The sequence below is a fragment of the Apis laboriosa genome, unplaced genomic scaffold (assembly GCF_014066325.1).
Source record: "Apis laboriosa isolate Shangri-la unplaced genomic scaffold, ASM1406632v1 scaffold4_cov146, whole genome shotgun sequence".
Lineage (NCBI taxonomy): Eukaryota > Metazoa > Arthropoda > Insecta > Hymenoptera > Apidae > Apis > Apis laboriosa.
In genome coordinates, this window is record NW_025223501.1 from 2,218,984 (window position 1) to 2,236,435 (window position 17,452).

Here is a 17,452-nt window from a genome sequence, read left to right on the forward strand (position 1 = left end):
AGAGAGAGAGAGAGAGAGAGAGAGAGAGAGAGAGAGAGAGATAGTTTATCTGCGTAAGAACGCGAAGGAACGCTTGGCGAATTCCGGAAGCCGAAGTCTCGGGAAAATTCTTGGCGCGATTTGTATCTGATTTGAGTGGGAGGGGGAGAGGGGACAGATGAGACGAGAAAAAGAGGCGAGGAGGAAGGAAGGGGTTACGCAAGCGAATCGTTCGAATCCCGCGGAGAAATGTCTGGAGACGACCTAGAACCGGACGCGCGGTGTGTTTTCGTACGCTGTTCGGGGCAGTATACCGTTTCCGAAGATTGCTTTCTACTCGGAGTTAGCCGTCACGGTACAGTGGTACCGACTGTTGCACGACTTTCGAGAATCTGGCAAGATAAACGGTGAATGATTTGTGTCGGGCTTGCAGGGGCATTGATAGCGAAAGGAATGATATTTGCGAGTTGAGGATAGGAAAGTATCTGTTTTGATGCTGTTCCAATTTGTTCATTTTTATATTCGCGTTTGGAATGATGGAGAAAAGTTTGTAGCAATTGTAATGTAATTCAATAACTTTTGAACGATATCGGTCAAGGATTACCAATTAAGATTTACAGAGTAATCAAGAATCGAATTTTTTTAAACAGTGAATGTGTAAATTCATATGAGATATAGAATAGAGTGAATGTATCGTATAAAGAATTAGACATTGAATTATTTGATAATTATTTGGAATTGGAAACAAGCAAACAATTTCCTGTTTACACACTCGGAAATTGTTAAGTTAAACTAACATTAAATACATAATTTCTAAAAAGATATAAATGTAATTTATGTAGACAGTTTACAATCTATATCTAATTATTAATTGTGTATTTAATAGTAAGTTGTAATTCAATTTTATATACAATCAGTATGAATACTACTTAAGAAATTATGAGATATAACATCAAATGTTAATCATATATATATATATATATGTATGTATCACTTGTCGAACGTCGCGCACTCTACTTTCCCGAGAAAGTTGGTTGAAATTTCCCCATGTAGATTTTTCACTAGGTTAGAATTCAGAACGCGCAACCGACTCTCGATCGTTTGCGGAAGAATGATGCTTTAATTTTCCACGGGCGTGTTGGTAACGCGCCACTTTCACGGCCGCGAATTTTTCCATCGAGTCGTCAAGTGTTCGGTGAAAAGCACCGGAAGCCCGCTTACCCTGTTGTTGAACCCGCGACCCACGCGCTCGTCGTTGACCCAGATCTGCCATTCTCCTGTGCGGCCGTTCCAGCTTTGGCACGAGTGATACCACTTGTTCAATCGAAGCGGATAATTCAATCTGTACAAGTTGTGCCCGTCGATGTTCATCATGTAGTAGGAACTTCTCGGGGTGTTCGCCACCCAGGATAGGATCCCGCGCGATTGATCTCCAACTTGAAACATAGTTCAAATTGACAATCTTGTGACAAAAATATATTTTTAACAACTTTACGAGGATTGAAGAAATTAAAAAATTAAAAAATCAATTGTGTACATTGAAATTTTTTAAATTTCGATTTATCTATTTAATTTACATCAATACATGCAATAAAATATTTATAAGAATATACAAAAATAATAATAATAATTTTGATTGTTATGGAAAAGTGTTATGCACGAGCCGGAAATGACACTAGAAACTGGTTAACAAAGAACGTGTTAAACGTACCTTGGGAACAGGCAATTGCGTCATCGTTATGGTGTATTTACGCACGATTCGCGAGAACGTGATACACGAGTTCGCTTACGAAATGCGTTCCAAGGGAGGATTTCTCAGGAATCCGAGTTTGAACGATTACGCGAGCCTCCGGTATTTCGAGCAGACGGAATTTCATATCGGGAAACGAATACAAGGAGGCGGTAGAGCGGCGCGGTTTCGCCGCTCGAGTCTTCGAAAATTGGCCGAGATAATGGTGATTGTTCGTGAATCGACATAGTTAACTGATGGAAGAACTTTATTTTCGAGGCAATACCAAGTGATTCACTTTACTCGAAAAGCCTGAGAGGAACTTTCGCTTTCTCGCGTCGTTTACTCGAGATAAAAAAAGAGAAAAAAAGGAGAAGAGGTGAAAGGAAAAAGGAAACGAAAATAAATCTCTCACCTGCGTACGAAAACAGAGGATGGTCATTGCTGTGATTGTAGAATTTGGTCCACATGCAAAGAGTGAACTCCTTTATGTCGGGTAGCTCAGTTTTGTAGTGAATGTACTGGGGAAAAAAGTAACTGATATAAGTACTCGTCAAATTTTTTTAATCTTAGTTCCTAAATATATTTGTGATTCTTGCGATATTAGATGTTTCATTAAATTCAATTTCTACTTTCTCACAAAATCTTTTTTGATTTTTATGGCATGGTTAAATAAAAACGATTTGGTAACTTTATTGTAAGTTGTAGAAATGATATTATACAATTCTAGAATTTTATTCCTAATAGCCTGTTCCATAATGTATATACATTCTAAATTATTAGATCGCAAGAGTTTGGAATATGGGTTGTCTAGAATAATTCTACAATCGAGTCTAGTAAGCCGTACGAGATAGAATATTTAACGTTCTTTCACATTTCCGATACATATCTCCATTTCCTTGGCCTTCGTATTATACGGTACCGTATAATTGATTGTCCCGCCTTTTTTTACTATTATAAAATTATCGTAAAGAAGTAGATTTTTAAACATAGAGAATTGATTCTCAAATACAGCTCTTAGCCACGAAATAAGCTGATAACTTCAGTCACTTCGCGAAAATATCTCTCCAAATAAACGGTTACCATTCGGCATTATTCGTCATCGTTCGGAACTATTCGTGACCACATTATACGTTAACGTACTCATGCACCACCAAGCGGAGGTTTATGGAATGAAAATAATTTGAATCGCGTCCACAGATCGAAGAATATATCGCGGTCGAAGAATCGCGTGGAACGTGGAATGCGACCCACGTTCAAGTGCATTGCGAACTGTCGCGAATCCATGGATTGCGGACAACGATCGGTTTCCATCATAGCCCAGCTATTATTCCTCTCGAATCCATTTCCTCGACGTTTTAATTCATTCTCATGGATCATTTACCTGGAGATTGAGAGAAAATTGAGGCGTTCGCGACAGTCGATTACTAATAGCATCGAACGATTTAGTTGCGCAACGCTAGTGCGTAACCACTGAGTAGAAAATTACGGCAAAGACCTTGTTCTTGTGAAATGGTAAAATTTCGAGAACGATCGTTATGTTCGAACGACTGCGTGAGATTCAATAATCGTGTAACGAATGACGTGTGTGTAAGAAAATTGATTGAGTCATTCTCACGTGTACTGTATTTACTATATGGGATAATTATATCCGTCTTCTTTGTTACGCGATACGCGTAATTTGAGAAAGTTTTTTTTGTTTGCCTTTTTTATCAAGTCGAGCGAAATTGGCATCAAGATAAATAATTTGCCAGTAGAAAGTGAAAAACGAGCACAATGTGAGGACAATGTGAGAAAAGCAAATGGAAAAACATCTCGAGGTACTGGTTTCTCGAATTCCTTCCCGAAAGAATTTGATCGCTCGTAAAACAAAAAGCATATATTTTGATAATATAAGTCGATCGATTCTAGTGACTGTAAGTGATAAATCGATCTTGATATATTGGATTTCGTGTTAACCTTTTAAGAGTGATATAACTTGGAATTTCATAAATCTCACTTAATTACTTCGAAATCATTTTCGGTTGTTTTCTTTTTATGTCGAAATAAAAATTTAAATAGAGAAAAATTGCGAAATTTATCACGGGTTCAAATCTTCTACTCTTCGATTAACGTTTTTTTCGTGATTGCTCTTATTTATCGAGAATTAACCTTGATCGATATCGCAGGAAACGATGAAAACAGATAATTCGAGGTCGATTTCGAAAACTTATGAAAAGAAGGACTCGTGTGTCGCGCGTTCGCGTTTTCTCCTACTTTCGTTACCGCGATTCGCGATGATTTGCTCGCATCGTTGTGCTCGAACTCTCTAGACCGCGAAGTTTTGAACCAAGCATGCGACGAAATTTCATTTTAAAGCAGGAAATACATACCATATAGAAAGAAAAAATGATTGTTATCAATAATAAGATCAAAAAAAAAAAAATAATAAAAATAAAAAGAAGATATAAATAGAAAATACATAGTCACAAAAAGTACATAAATAACGTAATAATTGATTTTGTATTGATTTATTTTATTTTTTCTTGTATTTAAAGATATAGAAATGTGCATCTTCCCTAACCTTCAAGAAAATTCACATAAATTAACACAATATAAAAGATACTTATGTTCCTCGCAAGCTCATTAATTATTTTGAAATAACAATTATACGATCAAAAAACTATAAATCTGAAATTCTATTTTTAATTTGGAATTCTATCCGTTTTACATTCCATTTTCTCACCTCAAAGTAAAACTGCTGCTTCATCGCGACTTTATATAGGGCGCATGCGTCTTGCTCGCGCTGTGCCAGCAAAGACGTACTTCCTGCATCATAAAACGTCTGTGCAGGATTAGTTTGGTAGATAGCAGTGACTGGATGTAGAATTCTGGCTGCTGGGGTTGAAAACGATGGATTCCATGGCGTGGAAATCGCTTGGACCACAGTCCATGTTAACAACCCGTAAAGCAACGAAACGATCATCTTGTTTTTTCACACCTTCTCCTCGAACGATCTGGAAAGGGAACGAGATCGAAAGATAAGATAAATGTGTGTAGTACAAGCAGGAAATACCTAGTTAACTTGTGTTTCGTTAAATGTTAGTTATTGTTCCAGAATTTGCCGTTGCAAAATTTAATTCACGACAGCGGAACGATATCGCTTGCAACAAATCAGTATTTTTAACCGTTTCATTGTAAAAAAAAAACGCGAACTCTGCTTACATTGTGTTCGATTCGCGCAACGGCGGTTGGTGCACGATCGCGTGCAATACTCGCCCAGGGAATAACGAAATTTTGCCAGTTGACCGTTGTTATATTTCTTTGGATTATTTTTAAGAAAAGACAATATAAAAATATTATAATTAATTTAAGCGATTTTACGTTTAAATTATAAGTCATTTTCTTAATCAATTTTGTAATCTTTTATTGCATAATTTTATGAATTTAATTAATTAATTATATCTCATTTATTTAATTTTTTTTTTCAATATTAAATTAATTAAATTTCTTCGCATTCGTTACGATCTGTACATAGTATTTGTTCTAATATATTGATACGTTAAAACAGAGTTTTATCTAAACGAATATACAAGCTCTTCGTTTCCGCGTTTAACCCAATTCCATAGTATCGGCTCGATCCGAATTTTAATTGAAATTTATTAAATTCAGAAAAGTTTCTTCATTACATCGTATAACAATATCAAGCGAAAAATTAAAATTCATTCGTACAGATTATCTTATCCAATGAATAATGTCGAATTTTTCTCTCAAAAATTTATAATATATATTATAAATATAACACGCCACGATACAACAAGATCGTAAATTAAACCATCGCGAATCAAAGAAAGGAAGCAGCAACATCATGCTACATTCCTATTCTAAACTGCCTACTTCTTCAACTTCTCTTTCGTCCTCTTTAGATCCGTCAAAAACAATTCCTAACAATCCCCATCCCGCGTTATCGTCGTTTCTTATCAATTTTACAAGCTCGCTATACCGTGGTTATACCATATTACATGTTACACGAAAATCTATACGAAACAACTCACCGAGAAGCAATTCACCATTTACCTCACGGCTATAGCGGGAGGTAGGTAGATCCTCGCGGTCTCGAAACAGAAAGGTAACTGTCCGCTCGTTCTGTTCGGCGTAGGCCTCGTAAACTCGTAAGAGGTGTGCACACCTCCTACCCGTTTTGATTCGCCTTTTTCTCTCTTCCAACCACCGCATCCTACACATTGTACAGGATGTAACAGAATCTCTGTGTTTCTCTCATTCTCTGTATCTTTCCTATTATTATTTTTTTTTTTTTATCATATTTCGTAATACTCGCTTTTTTTTTTTTTNNNTTTTTTTTTTTTTTTTTTTTTTTTTTTTCTATCGAACCATCCATCGCTTCGAAATAGTTTTCTAGTCACAGTTGGACGAGTGAGTGATCGCGCGAGCAATATCTCGGGACGAGTTGTTGGTTAGTTTCGAGGGTGAATTGTAAAAGTTCGTTTTTCGGGGAGAATTAATTGGCGGAAAGGCCGACCCGTCCCACTGTCAATCCTGGCCATTATATTGGCAAAGTTTTGCAAAGGTCTCGCGGCGATCGACTGTCGATGTGTCGCGATTTAGCGGCGAATGGCGCCTTGGCGAGTGATCGGCCTTCGCCTAGTATAATAACGTAGTATAACAGCTTGAGCTTCGGATCGGCAATCGTACAAGATCGATAGGCGATCGGGAATGCGGGCGAGAGAACTTGTTTATTAATCGCGTAATCGCGACAGATCGTTACGATTAGTCTCCCGATAATTCTCGTCTCGATCGATGGTAACATATACCTTTTTCAGGTTAACATATACGTTTTTCAGGTTAATTTCACTTTTTTTTTTTATAAAGTTTCCGTAAAAAATTGTATAAAATTATTAAACTAGGTAAAGTAAAAATATATTAATTATTATAGATAGAAGATACTTTTTCTTTGTGAAAAATAATCATTTTTAAATTTAATAAGGTATTAATTGTTGGAAAAGAAATAAAAAAAATATTTCAAAATCGTTTTAATATTTATATACGAACAATAAATTCCATTTGATATTATGCAAAATATATTTTTACGATTTGCATTCCATAAATGCATAATGCATGATGTTCTTTTTTTTTTTTTTTTTTTACAAAGTTAAAATTAGATAAAGTGAAAGTATGTTATTAATTATTAGATACGGGATAAAAGATGTTTGATACTTCTTTAAGGAAAATAATCGTTTTTAAATTTAATTATTCGAAAAAAAATTTAAGATAATCTTTTAATATCTATATGATGAATATAGATTTCGTTTAATATTATGTATACAATATTTTTTCGTAACAAAATATTTTCGTGCATTTTTTTTATTATTTTGAACACATACGTTAAATTACAACGTTTGAATTCCTAATAGTTTTTAATTAATATATTCACGTTATAATTGGTATACTTAATTATGCATAAATAAGTATCCGAATGTTTTATTACGTGTACAACAATCGTTTGCGGAAGAAAATACGACTTTCTTGTAACAAGATTGTCCGTATACATTTTTTACTACTCATTCTCTTCGTGTAACAAGAACATAATAATTATAAGCCAATTTCTTATATTTACGATTATCATATTGTTTACTAAAATATCATACTAAAATATTAATTAACTCTAACAATCTGATAAACGAGTCATTTTTGACTTCAAACGACTTGACAATCTGATAATAACAAGAATATGAAATTACATAAATTCAAATCTTACAAATATGCGTCACGTTTCATCATTCCACTTTCATTTACCTTCCTAAATTGAATTTTTTTTAACGATCGGAAAAGATTTTTTTTCCATTTCCAATTCTGAAAAAAGAAAAATATTTCCTCCTAATAAATTCCTCTAAAAATTCTTAATTATCTTTTAGAGAGATTAAATTAATTCCGAATTTGAATAGAAGTAATATAACAACGTGCAATGATAATCGATCGAAATTGCATAGATAAAAGTATCCGAATCAGATATATGCGAGAACGATGTTTGAGAACGAAGGGAAATCTCTGTGTTAAAAAATAATAAAAATAAATGATATTAAAAAAAGAAGTAAAAAAATTTGCATAAAAATCCGCGATCGAACGATTCAATAATTATTCCGAAATAATTATCTTCGAGTTTCACCTGTTTCGCTTATTAAATTAAATCGTGTAACGCGTAACAATAATATCGGCGGTAATATAAATTCGTAAAAAATTTTCATATTTCCCGTCGATCGGGAACGTGCGCGGGAGAAAGTGCGCACAAACGCGGTCGATGATGATATTGCGAAATTCCGTGGCCGAAACGTCCGACTCCTGTCCCCCTAACGCGATGCCTCGCGGGGCCGATTTCCACGAGAATTCTTTTTTCGGTGACTGACTCGAAACTGGATCGATCGATGGTGCAATCCATCTCTCGCCTTCGTCGTCGTCCATCGTGTCTGACTGTAGGGAATTAGAAGGGTGTCTTTCTCGGAATTCTGATCGTTCGAGCACCGTTTGTGCATCGAATTCTTGCTTGAATTGGAAAATTGGAGCGAAAGGATATCGGGCAGGAATCGAAGAGCTGCCTCTCGAACTTCGACCGATTCGATCGGTCCGTTCGATTGGACTATTACTTTCGCTCAGGGATGGAACGAGAGAAGGCCATGTAGCCATCGAAAAAAAAAAAAAAAAAAGAAAAGGTAATTCGCGCTGTGGTTCTGGTTGGAAAAAACATTGGAGAGAAGAAAGTCTGTGTCTGTCGAGTTAAATAGATTTATCGTAATGGGATAGAAGTATATATGTATATATATCGTCGCAAGATGTTCATAAGTTATCACGAATTGATTAAATGTAAGTTTAAATGTAATATTTATTTTGATTGGATAATATAGATGTAATTTAATTCTTACGATTGATAAGTATCAATTTCGTTATTTAAAATTAGAATGTTTACTCGCTATGTCGAGTGCCTGAAAATTTATACTGGTAAATTTGATCTGTGACGAGATACGTTTGTATATAAGTGCCTTGAGATATATATATATATACATATTTGTAGTATGATACTTTTCTTGGTATATGTAGGTATAAGGTATTATAGGTGTAAGTAGACCTTGACCAAATAATAGATACGAATCTTTTATGAGTACATTAATCGAGAGATTATATGGCTCTTGCAATTTTATTCTTTTCATAACAATGAATTCGAGCGAAAGCATTATTTTTTTTTCCAGCATTTAATTTAATTTTAATTCGATTTCTTCAAATGTCTTGAAATTTTCTAATAAAAATTAATTACTCTTTATTCGAAAATTTTTCAGTTACAAAAAATTAAATATCTATACTATTTTAAAAATCGACTATTCTTTCGTATCAGACTCGATTCGAGTGAAAGCATTGTTTTTTTCCAGCATTTAATACTAATTTAATTTTAATTCGATTTCTTCAAATGTCTTGAAATTTTCTAATAAAAATTAATTACTCTTTATTCGAAAATTTTTCAGTTACAAAAAATTAAATATCTATACTATTTTAAAAATCGACTATTCTTTCGTATCAGACTCGATCCCATTATTAAATGGATACCAATATAGAATGTAAGAGGACGAAACGTCTCTTGAAAAAAGAATTCATGACATAGACTTCCCTTCTCAATCATTCACTCTCTCTTTCCAATGTATTTCGGGTCCGTCTTTGTCCCTCTCGAAACATGAATTCTCCTTTCCGACGACGTCCCCTTTCTCCGTCCAGAAGACCGGAAGGAAGGAGCGGGGCACGGCGAAAGGACGACTCACCCTGGAAAATGAAAGTCGATTCTGCGTGTAATTGCAACGATGCAGAAACACGATTGCGTTGTAGAAACATTCGTCGCCTGGAAAAAGTGCTACGATGATGGACGATTCAAAGAAAGCTTGGTTTGTGGAATGTTGGAAAATTACAGTATTCCGCATTTACGAGGAGAGTGCAAGATCGAGGTCACTGATTTACTCGTTTTTAGAACTGGTTAATTTCTGTCTAAAAAAAAAAAAAACTTATAAGATATTTAATATTTTTTTTTAGATTAATCATCTCGTGATTAATCACACGAGATTAGTGTCTACTTATTTTTTTAGGAATTTTTCTTTTTTGAAGAAGCAAGAAAAAATGATTATAAGTAAAATAGAAAACAATTCAATTTTTCTAAAAAAAAAAAATATAAAAAATTTATTTTCCCTATTTTGATATTGTTAACGATAATTAGAAATCGATTTATCAAAATAGTTTACTGATGGAGGACGTCAATTAAATATGGTGAAAATTGCGTCTATTATCCGAGAAATACCATACGTTCAAAAATTCGTATAATTGTTTCGCTTACTAAAAGAGACTGGTATAATTTAACTCTGCATTCGAGCTAGCTATTCGGCTGTTGTTCGTCCACGTTCGTCGGTAATGACCGTGAATCGTATGTATTTGTTGCCTCGTATGAATGTCTTTCCAGAGTCCTGCCATTTTCAAGAGTGCATCATTGAATCTTGATCTCAACACGACAATTGGAATGGAATCGAGACAAAAGGGTCCTCTCATCGTTAAAAACGATCGATTATTATGGTAGAAAGCAATCGCCGTTCATTTTTAACCTAGATATATATATATCTATGGTGTCGCCATCTTTCATAACTCTTTTTGCAAGGTTTTAGTTCAGTTTTTCGCAGCTGGGCGCGCTTTAACGAGAACTGTGCGTAATTATTTCGTAACCATCTTTCGTGGTTATGTAAATCGATGTATACGGGATTTAGTTTCGATTTTCTATCGAAGTTCTATATAACTAGATGATAGTCGTAAAATTGACTTTCGATTACGACGATGCAATCTATTCGAGAGAACTAAATCGGCGAGCAGGAAGAAAACAAGTAGAATCTTATGGTAAACGGAAAACGCTTGATCGAATAAAAAAATTGTTACGTTTTTATTACGCCATGTTAGAAAAAAATAGTCTGAACTATTTAGTCTGAAAATGTTTTGCGTGATGTAGAATAGGTATTACTTCAAAATGTCGATTATAGCGAGATTATGTGAGATATATTTTTTTATTTAAATTCATCTCAAATTAGGAAAAGTAAAAAAGTATTTACAAATATCATGTCATTTTTGCTGAATAACAATTCTCAAAATAAAATTATTGCTATTTATTTGGATTATAAATTAATTTACATAAAAAACTTATAAATTTGAAAAGATATAAATTTTATTTTAAATAGAATAATAAATTCAATAATTATCTCATAGCTTCAAAATGACACATAAAAAAAATATCAATTATTAATAACTGTATTAAAAAAGGTAAATAATAAAAATTAGCTTATTAATAAAAAATACTTAATCCATTTCTATAGTTCAGAACGCGTCAGCGAGATTTATTGAGTTGATCGTTTTCTGGAACGAAACGCGCGCTTCGTAACGTCGGATGTATTACGTGACCGAGACCGTTAAAAAGGGTCGAGAGCGGCCCGTGAAACCTGACCACGCGATTTTCGGTGAAAGTGAAAGCAATTCGATGAACAGGTCGAAACCGGTGAAACCAAAGTTTACTTCCTTAGCAGCGAAGACGATGATGTCAGGCGCGGTCGATTCTTGGCGTGGCCGTCACGCAACCCTTGCAAATGGTTTGTGCACTTGGATCATAAATGCAAAACACGAACAAGGTTTCGCAGTTTCAGGGTCGAAATCTATGCTATTAAACGAGTTCAATGCACGAACGTACGAGCAAAACGATTTTCAATTTCTCGTAATCAAGTATTGGGAAATGCTAAATCTCTGACCGGTGAAAGTTTTGAAGATATATTCCAAACAAATTCGATTTTACCAAACGAACATAAAGTTGTCGCGTTACGTAACTATTCATTTGTTTTTTTTACGACGTATAATATATTTTTTGATTACGAGCGAGGTAAAAGTAACTAAATTATATCGACCCATTTCATATTGTTTTTGTAGCTTAATTTTAAAAAAGAGACGGATTTTTTGGATAATTTAAATAACCAGTAATGTATTTTATTACACGTAACTTCCGAAGTCTCGACACGAGCCGATCATCTTTCGGTCATCTTCGGCTAATTTACCGATGATAGCCGAAAACGTCCGAAATACGATTCGGCATTCTCAGTATTTTATTTCAACAACGAACCATTTTTATTTGTATACTGGTTCTCGAAACAAAATCTATTTGCCGGTTTTCTAAAAAAGATTAAACGAGCATCTAAGATCACGTAAGAAAAAGAAACCTGTTTAACCTAAATGGATTCATGGATCCAGAGACCATGCATAACGAATCACACATAACTCGTAACAAAAGTTACGAAACTGTTTCATCGATATATGTAATGTCGTTTCATTTCGTCTCGTTTCATTCTCGTGATTACAACGCGTGGCAGTCTCCAATTGAATTGAAATTTTTTGCGGTAATTTCGGCAAAAATGTTCATAATTGTTAAGCCTTTCGAGACGAATTTTTTTAAATAATGAACATGATAATATAAGAATAAATTAAAGAATTAAAAATATGCAAAGATTCTATGTTTAAATAGATTTCATTAAATTGATATTAAGAAAATAAACAAAACGAAATTACGTAGGAATACATTTTTCTCGAAAGAATTAAGAAAAGAAATCCAGGAAAGAAATATCAATTTTTTGTATGTACGTGCACTTGGTATCCGCATTTCGATCGCGTTATCTATTCTTGACATAAGTTTCATATTGCGCGTAAAAAGTTATTCTAACCTCTTTTTTTTTTTTGCCTTGTCTCGGTTTATCGATCTATCCTCTGTTTTGTAACGCGTTTGTTCTCTCGAGTTTTTTCAAGATTGCGGCAAGTTGTTGTACTTCGTGCCGGTATGCTTAGATTTTATCTTAAACTATTAAGTGAGAATCGAAACAATAGCGATGTCTTTCATCAACAAATAGCTGCTAATAGGATTATCTAATCGTTACTTAATGTATGATCTCGATGAAAACAATTTTGTATTTATATCGTATAAAAACTATTCGAGTACTTCGACATCTTATGAATTTAATGATGCAACGAGGCAGCCAAGAATCTTCGGTACAAAAGCCAATCATCTTCGGTCATGTTCGGTCACCTTCGGTCATTTTCGACTAATTTACCGACGTTAGTCGAAAATAACCGAAACACGATTGACTCTTGGCGCCATTCTTAGTTATCAATCGTCGTTAGTCTTACGATATTAATTATAAGATACATATTCGAATAATTTTTATTCTATCGATTATTTTAATGTAATATCTGAATTTTTTATTTTAATGGTCCTTAATAAAAATGATATATATGATAAATATATTGGTAAAAAATAATTTAATAAATATTTTCACGGAATGTCAAGTATTTAATTTTGTGATTGAATATAAAGGAACTTGTTTTAGGATATCTACAATACTTTGTCTAATGCGAGTAAAAGTATGAAATAGACGGAGAATAATTAAATAAAAGAAGCTTATCCGGTTTTAGTTCCTGGAGAGAGTCGTTTGGCAGAAATTGCTATTTATAATTTATATAAAACAATATATAAAATATATCGGTAGATATAAAAACCATTAAATACCATTAGATCTTATCCTAACATCGCACTTTCATAATAATTCGCTCCAATTTGTTAATCCTGCATTCGTAACGCAACGAATGTTCATCCATCGAAAGAAAGGCCCCGCTCGTCACTTTCCGATTTCTATCCGATTTCTATGCATGTCGTAACGACCCGTATTCTCACGTTTCTCTCGCGAAATTCGATTAAAGGTCCACGGAGATACTGTCTGTCCAATCATTTAAACTATACACACGTATATCCACAATCCAATAGAAAAAAATTTCACTTTAATTCAATTTAATTAACATCGATAAAAAGAACGCGCTTTCTCCTTCGAATTCAAAATACACGTATTATTAATTCAGACAAATTTTTATCAGATTTGGTGGCGTTCGTAAACAATATCTTAGTATAGCCTCGAGGCTATCTTCCTCCTCTTCCTCAATCGAGAACAGTCGAGAAGTTGCCACAGTCGCTGTTGACGTTCTTCAGAATGGCCCCACCGAAAATACGCACGGGCGTTCTGGTCCACGAGATCAGCATCAACGATCCGCCTATGAACGGGCTTCCCCTGCCGATCTCGCAGCGTACATACGACAATTTCACCAATTGCAGCCCGAGAGATTGCTTTTTCCACTTGGATACCTCCATCCTCCCCTGGATCACGCGTGGAGAGAAGATCATCAATCCCGTTCCGAGCGGCAAAGACGTCGCGTCCTCGGCGTATCGTCGTCGTCCCCCAAGTTGATCAGAAGTTGGCGGGAGCGTGTACGGTGCCCTCGTTCTCGTTGGAATCCTATAATCGATGCCGCGTTGCATCAGTTTCGTCGGAATCCTGGCAAAAAGCGGAACCGTGGCGTAACTCGAGGCGGAGCGGGACACTTGACTCGAATCGTGGGAGGCCTCCTCGAATCGTTGCCGGTAGTCGCCCGTGTCCAGGAGGGTGTCGAAAGCGGAGGCCAAGAGCAGATTGAAGCCGAGGATCGATCCCTCGATCCCGTCGTCGAGCCCCTCGTCGAAGTCGGTGTACTCTTGACCCACCACGATGTCTCCTCCGCTTGGGATCGTGTGATCTATCGTCTGAAATCGATCGATCGATTTAACGTTGATTTATTTTTTTTTATTTTTTTTTTTTTTTTTCTAAAATACAACGAACCTCGTAAGAGCGACCTTGAGCCCAAAGCTGACCATTGATCCAAAGGCCGTAACGACCAGCCTGATTCTCCCAGCTCACGCACAAATGGTACCATCGATTCTCTAGAATGTCGACAGTTGCGGCGAATACATTATTGCCCCCGATCTCGAGGTGGACACTCCTCCCGTGCGGCGCTATCCACGATCGTACAAGCCGTTCTCGCTCGTTCTCTGTTGGAGAAGCGAACGCAACAGCAGGTTTAAAACTGTTTGTTCAAAAGGAATGTAGGTAAAGTAGGCGATACGCGACCCGATACGAAACGCTTATTTGTAGCGGTGAAAATACTTTTCATGGCTACTTTCTTCGCGTTTGTAATAAAAGTGTACGCCTTTGAAGGATATAATCACGAGGCGTTTACACTTTTACGTTACGTGATGTTCTTACGGTAGAAATTATTTACTTACTCGAGTACGAAAATATCGGATGAGGATGGGTCAGATCGTAGGATTCCATCCACAGGCAGAAGGTGAATTCGGTGAATTTTGGTACGGGTAACTCCCAGCGTAGAAACTGATGATGAGAAGAGTACGAGAATGGATTATTTTTTATTTTAGGATTAATTAAGTTTTCACAATTGAGGTGGATTTTTAACGAATTCGAATTCCATTTTTGCGACGCGCGCCTAATCAATCTCGATTAAGTATACGGGATTAAGTAATGCGAGACTGTTAAAGGTGTAACTGGTGGAATGGATTAGTTCTACGTTCTTGAATAATCGATAATGACGAGGGCGATGCACGGATACGCCAAAAATAGATACTCGGAGAAAATAGATTCATTACCAAGTTAGGGGATTTTCGAGGATTTTGCACATATCTAAAAACCCTATTTTATTATTTGACTAAAAAAAACGAAGAACGTGGATAGAATTATGAATTATCTCGTCGATGATAATTAGGTAATTTCTCACCTGAATGTATCCTTTCTGAGTGAGTTCCACCTTGTGCATAGGAGTTCCATGTAGCTTCTTTTCCGCAAATGTTGATTTGCCCCAGCAAAGAATGGTTAGACACAGCAAAATCAAACGAGCAGGATTGATCGTACGTTTGTGAATAATATTCGATAATTTTTCCATCTTGATTCGTTCATCCCTATCCTATTTCTTTTTCTATATTTTTTTCTTGATAAATTTTCGAATCTGGCAAATAATATTTCCTTTAATTTCCTTTCGGATGGAAAGTGGAATTCCGTTTTGCCATGCGTTGAAACTCGAGAAGGAGAAACGATGCCGGTGCGGCGAACAGTCGACGGGAGTAAAGAACACTAAACAAGGCTGGTGGCAAAGTGGGCGAGCACGGCCTCGTAAGCAGGATTGGTAAAGAGGGAGGAGACTTGCCACTTGACGAATCGTTTGATTTTGATTTGAAGTAATTTTTGAAGATTGCCTCTTCACAAGTTCCGATGTGTTATTCATTCTTATATAGTTAACAAGAATTCAATTGTTCGACGATACGATCGAGAAAAAATCGATGTTAGTTCGTATTCTGGAAAAAAAAAAAAGAATTGATCGAACATGTAATTAGAATTTGTAACGGAATTTAAGATTAATTTGCCAATTCGCCACTCTTCCAATCATTGATCAAACGTATGTAGAATGAAAATCATTTTCGTTCGATTGTAGAAGTTAATTGTGGTTATGTTTTGATCTATGGCCACTGTTTGCCATAGTTCAACACTGCTCGGGATTGTTCGGGATTGTTCGGAATTAGTCGGGTACATTCGTGGCTATATATCCGAAAAGTTATCTCCAATAATTGACTAGTGTTACTTGACACCGGTTTAGAATCATTATTGTGCATGTGACGTTAAATAGAGAGTCAGAATAAGGTAAAATAAAATAGAGAATATTTATAAACTTAATAATAATTGAAAAAATAGAAAATTTGTTTTTTTCTTGTTTTGGCAATTTAATAATAATTAAATAATAATATTAAATATTATTGTAGAAATCATAAATAACTTCGACTTTTGCGACTATAAATGAATAATATAAGAAAGCGTAGAGAATAGCCTGAAGTTCCTATATCTCGTATATTATAACGAATTCATGATTATATATCTAGATATTTCTATTCGATTTGATAGTTGAGTGATAATTACGAAACTTTTTTTTAAATGAAACATAAGTGTTGGATATTTTAACAAAATTTACGAGAAGAAGTAGAAAATTTCGAAATCTTACTGATATTTTTTTTGATCTTGACAAGCGTAATGATAGAAATTTACAAGGCTTTCAACGCAATTTGTTATAAAAGTATTTAAGAAATGCGCATGCTTAAATTTTTTTAAAATCTTTATGTAATTTCTTCTCGTTGCATGGAACATTATTTCTACGAGGGGATCTACTCGCGATGTGAAAATCCTCGAGTCTTTTTATGATTCGTAAAATCAGCATGAAATCGACGTCGCGTCACCGCAAACCGTGCCTGAATATAAAACGTAATATCTGAATTCGCCTTGATCTGTATCATTTTCATTGCCACTAACATGAAACGACATCGTAACTCGTGCGTTCTCCTCCTTTCTTTTTCTTTTTTCATACGTTTTCTCTCGAGCCACGTTTCTATAAATCAAATTTCAAATAAAAAAAAACATGCTCGAAAAATCGTTATTCGCTTAAATTTTTATATACAGTGCTTTCTAATATTCGTTACATGTATATAAGTATATATTCTGAAACTGAGTAAATACATTAACACATTACTTATCTTTTATCGAAACAACAAACAATTGTAACAAGAATTAAAATTTTTAATAATTTCACTTAATAAATATGTATCATTACCGTTTCGTTTTTAATTGCAATTTATAGCACATACGTTTAGATTGTAGATAAATAACGCGAGAAACGATTTATGCATAATCTTATGCACACATTTTAACCTAACCTAATCTAATCTGGTTGCATCACAACTATCTTAAATTTTAAATCTTAAAAGAATGTGACTTAAAATATTTTACC

General features: G+C 34.9%; 3 protein-coding genes across 20 annotated transcripts in view; 1 reads left to right on the plus strand and 2 right to left on the minus strand.

Annotated features, from left to right (window-relative positions):
- Positions 1-5,774, minus strand: part of LOC122717342 — a 9,771-nt gene extending 3,997 nt beyond the window's left edge. Inside the window, exons 1-4 of the mRNA XM_043941346.1 lie at positions 5,743-5,774; positions 4,434-4,704; positions 2,124-2,229; positions 1,201-1,415 (exon numbers count right to left, since the gene is read on the minus strand). Coding sequence (XP_043797281.1) covers positions 1,201-1,415; positions 2,124-2,229; positions 4,434-4,673 — 561 coding nt within the window. The 5' untranslated portion in view covers positions 4,674-4,704; positions 5,743-5,774. The remainder of the gene's footprint in view (positions 1-1,200; positions 1,416-2,123; positions 2,230-4,433; positions 4,705-5,742) is intronic.
- Positions 1-17,452, plus strand: part of LOC122717340 — a 96,814-nt gene that overhangs the window by 55,308 nt on the left and 24,054 nt on the right. The gene's annotated exons all lie outside the window — the stretch shown is intronic.
- Positions 13,443-15,674, minus strand: LOC122717343. The gene is made up of 4 exons (XM_043941347.1): positions 15,401-15,674; positions 14,895-15,000; positions 14,452-14,660; positions 13,443-14,375 (listed from the first exon to the last, which is right to left on the minus strand). The coding sequence occupies exons 1-4, from the start codon at positions 15,563-15,565 to the stop codon at positions 13,737-13,739; spliced, it is 1,119 nt and encodes a 372-aa protein (XP_043797282.1). The 5' UTR covers positions 15,566-15,674; the 3' UTR covers positions 13,443-13,736.

Excerpts from the sequence above, each read along its gene's own strand:
- LOC122717343 (XM_043941347.1), bottom strand. The coding sequence starts at position 15,565 with ATGGAAAAATTATCGAATATTATTCACAAACGTACGATCAATCCTGCT. Across the intron at positions 15,001-15,400 it reads CTCAGAAAGGATACATTCAG|TTTCTACGCTGGGAGTTACC; the intron begins GTGAGAAATTAC and ends TCTCATCATCAG. Across the intron at positions 14,376-14,451 it reads CTCAAGGTCGCTCTTACGAG|ACGATAGATCACACGATCCC; the intron begins GTTCGTTGTATT and ends GATCGATTTCAG.